Source organism: Tympanuchus pallidicinctus, unplaced genomic scaffold (assembly GCF_026119805.1).
Source record: "Tympanuchus pallidicinctus isolate F22 unplaced genomic scaffold, pur_lepc_1.0 scaffold1, whole genome shotgun sequence".
In the NCBI taxonomy this organism is placed as follows: Eukaryota; Metazoa; Chordata; class Aves; order Galliformes; family Phasianidae; genus Tympanuchus; species Tympanuchus pallidicinctus.
Window position 1 is genome coordinate 30,581,686 of NW_026294618.1, and position 5,763 is coordinate 30,587,448.

General features: G+C 49.0%; 1 protein-coding gene across 1 annotated transcript; it reads right to left on the bottom strand.

Annotated features, from left to right (window-relative positions):
• Positions 1–2,367: 2,367 nt before the first annotated feature.
• On the bottom strand, positions 2,368–5,398 carry HTR1B (5-hydroxytryptamine receptor 1B). Its single transcript, XM_052694360.1, has 2 exons — positions 4,172–5,398; positions 2,368–3,542 (listed from the first exon to the last, which is right to left on the bottom strand). The coding sequence occupies exon 1, from the start codon at positions 5,372–5,374 to the stop codon at positions 4,235–4,237; it is 1,140 nt and encodes a 379-aa protein (XP_052550320.1). The 5' UTR covers positions 5,375–5,398; the 3' UTR covers positions 2,368–3,542; positions 4,172–4,234.
• Between the last annotated feature and the right edge of the window lie 365 nt (positions 5,399–5,763).

Sequence of the window (5,763 nt, forward strand, 5' to 3'; positions counted from 1 at the left end):
TTCCCTTCTGATCAAGCGAGGCCCAGAAAGCTGGCAGTGCCCAGCTAATGGAAGGCAGGTGAGCATTGGGCAGGCCATGGCAGAGGAGTGTGACAGGGCACAACTTCTCTTAGGTGCTGCAACAGTGAATGTGGTGTGGATTTCCAGAGAATTAGCTGAAAGTCCTTTAGTGTCACGAAGCCTTGGCATAGCAGCTGAAGCCTTTTCTTATGTGTGCAGAAGAGATAGAGTGGCTTGACTGCTGCACGGGGGTAATGAAGGTTCATTACAAAGGATTTTCCCTCTCAATTTCTATAACCTGCAGCTGTGTTTTATTAATAGGAAAAAAATCAAGTGCCTCTTAAGAACAATTGCAAAATACTAGGAAAATAGCTCAGCCATGGGGCTGCAGGCAGCTGCCTCCCTCCAGTGCAGCCACTCAAGCAGTCACATATGTGACAATGCTCACAGCCAGCAGCACTGCCACAAATACACCTCTCACCAGGAAAAGTGGGAAACACGGGGCTTGCAAATGTGTCATCAGCTTCAAACCTTGATGCCCAGCAAACATTTCTTAGAACATTATTTTTGACAGTCTTTGAACCCAATGCCACAAATGAATAAGCAAGACGATGCTTCTGGAATGAAAGACCAAAACAACACAGGCTTGAGCACCTTTGGATTTTAGCGTTTACCTGTAGGATCATGAAGAGGCTCCCATGGCAAAGTAACACAGAGGTAGAGCCCTCTGAGGCCCTTCTGCAGGAGATGGAGTGGACTGAGAAAGCAACCTCTCCTGCTGGAAATTCCAGTTGCCATGCACAGTGAGGGATGGAGAGGCAGGAGGACATCCTCAGATCCCTCGGACCTCCAGAGAGAGACAAAGCTTCTAGTCACAAAGTAGTGAATAGCTCATGCAGGTCACCCTTCCTATCCTCAAACATTCTAGTGAATCTTTCCATCCTAGGACATTTTTCATATATTTGCATTGCAATGTGCAGTGCTTGCCCTACATTTCTTCCATTTCGCTCTGAACAGATACACATCCTCAGGCTTCCTATCTCCCTATGGGAAGGGTTTCCCAATCTGGAAGAAAGTGTGCAGGCAGCACAAGGCCCAAGACCCATCCTTGGCTTCAGCCCCAATCACCGTCCCAACAGTGAGCATCAGCTCACTACCTGAATCAGCTATTTATGCAGAAATTTCAGAGTCTCAGCATGAACGGGGAAGGAAAATTTCTTGATATTCAGCCTCACCACTTCTCGCCAAAAATCTCACCTCACAAAAGGAGCCAAGAGTTTCTGCTGTCAAGCTGAAAATACTCCAACAGCATGAGGACCAGGGAAGTCCAACCCCCAAGCTCCACACTCTTCATGTCATATAACTATGAAACACTGATGAAGGACTTAGTTGCCTGTGGAAATGCTGAAAGTATTAGTTTCATAGTCTGATTTTCCATTTTTAAACAGTTAAGATATCTCTTGATTTCACTGACAATGAGGTAACCAAGCTTATTCTACTACTGCAGCATCAGAAAATGACTAATTAGAGAACAGGTTAAGAATAGCAATGTTAAATGCTATCTTTCTTGCTTTCTTCACCCAACATATGCAAAAAAAAAGTTTAAAAGCAATTTAAGCATCTCAATAAATTAAATTTCTCTTTTAGAAGATTCCTCTAATTAGACTTATTAATAACATAAAGTAGCACTTTCTAGAAGCCTATTATAGTAGTTTTTTTGTTTGTTTGCTTGTTTTTACAAAGATATGCAATTTAGAGGCAAGTCTTCTGTAATTTCTTCAAATTACTGAAAGCATTTACTTTCCACTACTTGAATTTGTATCTTGCCAGTTTCTCTCCTGCCCATGAACACATCTTCTACTTCACAATTAATTCACTTGCAGAGGTACAGATTTCTTTTTACTGTTCAATTAGATAAATCAATCCTTATTACTTAAATGACTCTTTCAATAATAATAGGTAGATAAATCACGTGAGATTTTTGCAGCATTTATAATGGCCCCATCTGGAATGCATACATATAGCTTAAAAAAAATAAATTTGCATACAATCTCTACCAAGTGCTAAAAAAAAGTTTTGTTTACTTCTAATAAAGTAAGAAAAACATGTCCTTCCCCCCCCCCAAAACAACTAAAACTTAATTTTGGATTATATACAAATAAGAGTTTTATCTAACAGTACTGTTTGGGATGAAAGCAAATCTGCCTGTTAAAGATGTGACCACACATTGAAGCTTGCAATTTCAGCCTTCATCAATTGCTTTCTCCAGTGACTCATGAAGTTCAGTGTTAGCTAAAAAGTCAATATTGAGAAACCAGGTAAACCAATAAATACTCCTTTTAGTCACACAATTGCTACCAAACACTCTTGAGAACACAGTAAAGCGTTTTATTGTTTATACTCATTTTCATTTACACAGAGGAGAAACAATCAATGCAGTTCTATCACAGCAGGCGGACCATATCCCAAAACTAACTCTGACTGCTGGATATTTGCAGACCTGCCTTCAGGTCTTATCAGAAAAAAAGAAAGGGAAAAAAGAACCAAAACAATAAAGGGGAAACAGGGAAGAGAGTAATTTCACTAACATGACTTTATTCATGATTTATGGGTATTTATTTTGCAGGTGATACCGCTCTTCTGTGAGAGCGGACTGCTTCACTTCTTTACAAAATAGACATTCAATAATGTAATTACTTAGAGTTCTAAATTTTGCAGTGGTTCATGCAGTAAGGGTGTGCAACTGACACAAAATGGAACACACGGCTACAACAGCAAACTGCTACTTCTATTCCCAGCTGGTTTATGGAAAAGGTCATTGGATTTCTTGTTTCCTGCTCTTGAGTTACAGAGTAGAAGCAAGAAGCACTGACTTGGTGAGACAACTACGAGGACAGGCTATAGATACGGGTGCAGTTGAACAGGTCTACAACTCGTTTCTACCGTACTTGCATTTGCTATTGTTTGGAAATACAAACATAGCTTTTGCACACTGCCACTTCTTACACACATTCAGCTGAAGGAGTCGTGCACAGTTCTCTGTGATGCTCCTCTTTTTCCCTTTTAAGCTGTTTTTATTGTGTTGTTTTGTTTGGTGTTTTTTTTTTTTCCCCCTTCTAGGGCTCAAAGGGAGTGAGCAACTCTTTCCACTGAAATAAAGAAATTACAGGTGTGCAGAAGTACAACTACGCTACCAACACAGACAGAGACAACTGTGCTCTTGTGCACACCCCTACAACTGGCCGGAGAACAAATTAAGAAGTTAAGCCTGCAAAATAAATTGAGTTTACTCTCAAACTTTTTCTTCAGTCCGGATGAATTATAGACCTTGATCGAGGCTGCCCTCTTTTTTTTTTTTTTTTTTTTTTTTGCAACTGATCTGCGTGACTACTGGAACAGCATCTCTGCCAGAGTCATTACACTGAAATGCAGAGCTGAGCAGTTTGCTGGCAGTATGTATTGACGTTTTTGCAGCATCATGAGTCTGGCAACTGGGCTTGGGGAAGTTTCAAGCAGTGGGTCTTTACAATAGCAACTTGATTCTGCAGACAAAAAGCAAGAGATTGGCAGAATTATTAAAGGATCCCAATAAAGGCAAAGCGTGTGTTCTGCAAAGCATAGCACCGAGTAGGGCTGTGAGCTGACAGCTCCTAGGAAGAGCAGTCAGAGTGAGGAGGCTAGAAAGGCTGAAGTTTGGAAGCAACCTTAGCCTACAGCCTGTACTACCTTCCTCCCTTTCCTACGTAACACACCCATGAAGGCTGCCAACGGGTCTGCCTTCGGTGCTGCCCGACTCCGGCCCCGGGGCAGCCCCGCTCCCCGCCCAGCGTCGCCGCTCCCCGGGGCTCGGCAGCAGGCGCCGTTTAGCGCTAATTAGCCTCAGCGCGGCCATTAGCATACGAATTGCCGGCAGATTGGTTTAATAGGTGGGATAAAGAGCAGATTGCCGTGAGTCACTCCCTGCCAGCCGGGGGACACACACACTGTGAAATGTCAGGAGCGTGTAGCATCGCTGCCACCGGCAACGCAAAGGGGCTAAACGGCAGACGGGGAGGGGGACGGCCTGACCCGCAATCCCAACAGCCATGCCCGAGACGGGACAGAAAGCTGTACGGTGAGCCCGTTCCTCGCTGCTCCCATCCCCGATTCCCCCTCGTCCCATCGCACCCACCTGTGGCATCGGGCACGGGCGTGCGCGGGGGCGGCCCCGGAGAACACATCGCATTCCAAATGTTCAGCCTGTGCAGCGGAAACGGATGAGTTTGTGGAAAGCTTGCTTGAAGTCTTCGTTAGACATGGTATAGATGATGGGGTTGATGAGGGAGTTGAGATATCCCAGCCAGTTGAAAAAGTCAAAGATGGCCATGTGGAACCAGCAAGCATCCTTGCAAATAGGCAACACCAGGCTGATGATGAAAAAGGGCAGCCAACAGACGATGAAGGCTCCTAAAATAATCCCTAAAGTCTTTGTCGCTTTCCGCTCTCTAGCGGCTGTCAGCTTCTTTTTCTCCAGCAGGGCGTCCGACACCTTCACCTTCACCTGGTTCATGTACACAGGAGAGCCCGTCTCGCTGGGGCCCTCGGGGGCCTTGGAGTTGATGGATGTAACGGAGGAGGACGACCCGGGGGAGTCAGTGATCAGCTGAGCCCGAGTCAGTCTTTTCCCCGCTTTCTTTGGCGTCTGCTTCAGAATTCTCGACCTGGCTTCCACGTAGATCCTCCCGTAGAGGGCTATTAGCAGCAGCGTGGGGAAGTAGAAGGCTCCCACCGTGGAGTACACGGTGTAGAGGACGTGGTCCGTGTTCACCGCACAGTTAGAGGCTTCCTCGGCCTTCGCCTGCCGCCAGAACAGCGGGGGTATGGAAATGCAGATGGAAAAGACCCACACCAGCGCGATCATGCCCGCTGCCCGCTTGGGAGTCCTTTTCGTGGAGTACTCGACGGCGTCGGTGATCGCCCAGTAGCGGTCCAGAGCGATGACACAGAGGTGCAGGATGGACGCCGTGCAACAGGTGATGTCCGAGGACAGCCAGATGTCGCAGACGACCTGGCCCAACGTCCACTTGCCGGTCACAGTGTACAGGGTGCTGATGGGCATGACAAGGATGGAGACGAGGAGGTCGGTGAAGGCCAGCGAGGCGATCAGGTAGTTGGCCGGCGTGTGGAGTTTCCTCGTCTGGTAGACCGTGGCGATGACAAAGGCGTTGGAGAGCACCGTGGCCAGAGTGACAAGCGCCAGGACGACGGCGAGCACGATCTTCCCGGAGAGGGGGGTGGCATCCTGGTAGATCCCTTCCTCGGCGCTGCAGTTTCGGCCGTGGTAAGAGTCGTTGGCGGGGAGCAGCGGTGCTGGGCAGGGGCTCGCCGGCTCCATCCCTCCGACCGGAGACGGCGGGGCTGGACTCGGCACGGCTACCCCGGCAGGACCCCGTCGGAGCCGGGGGAGGGCTGCTTCATCCCCGCGCCGGCACCACCTCCCTCCTCCCGCCCGCCCTTCCGGGAGCGCGGAACCTCACTCCCCGCGGCCGAGGGCGCAGGGCGAAGCGAGGGCCGGGCACGCCCGCCAGCTCATCGCCGTCTCTCCGCACAGCGCGCCGTGCCCCAAGCATGGGGCTACCCGCCCGGCCGCCCCTAAGCGCTGCCCAGCCACCGGCCGCCCTGCTCCGCGTCTCGACGGGCGCGGTGGCAGCGCTGCATGCCCGCGGGCGGCCGCTTCCCCCCGGGCTGCGGGCGCGACGGCGCGGCTGCGAGGGCAGCGGAGCC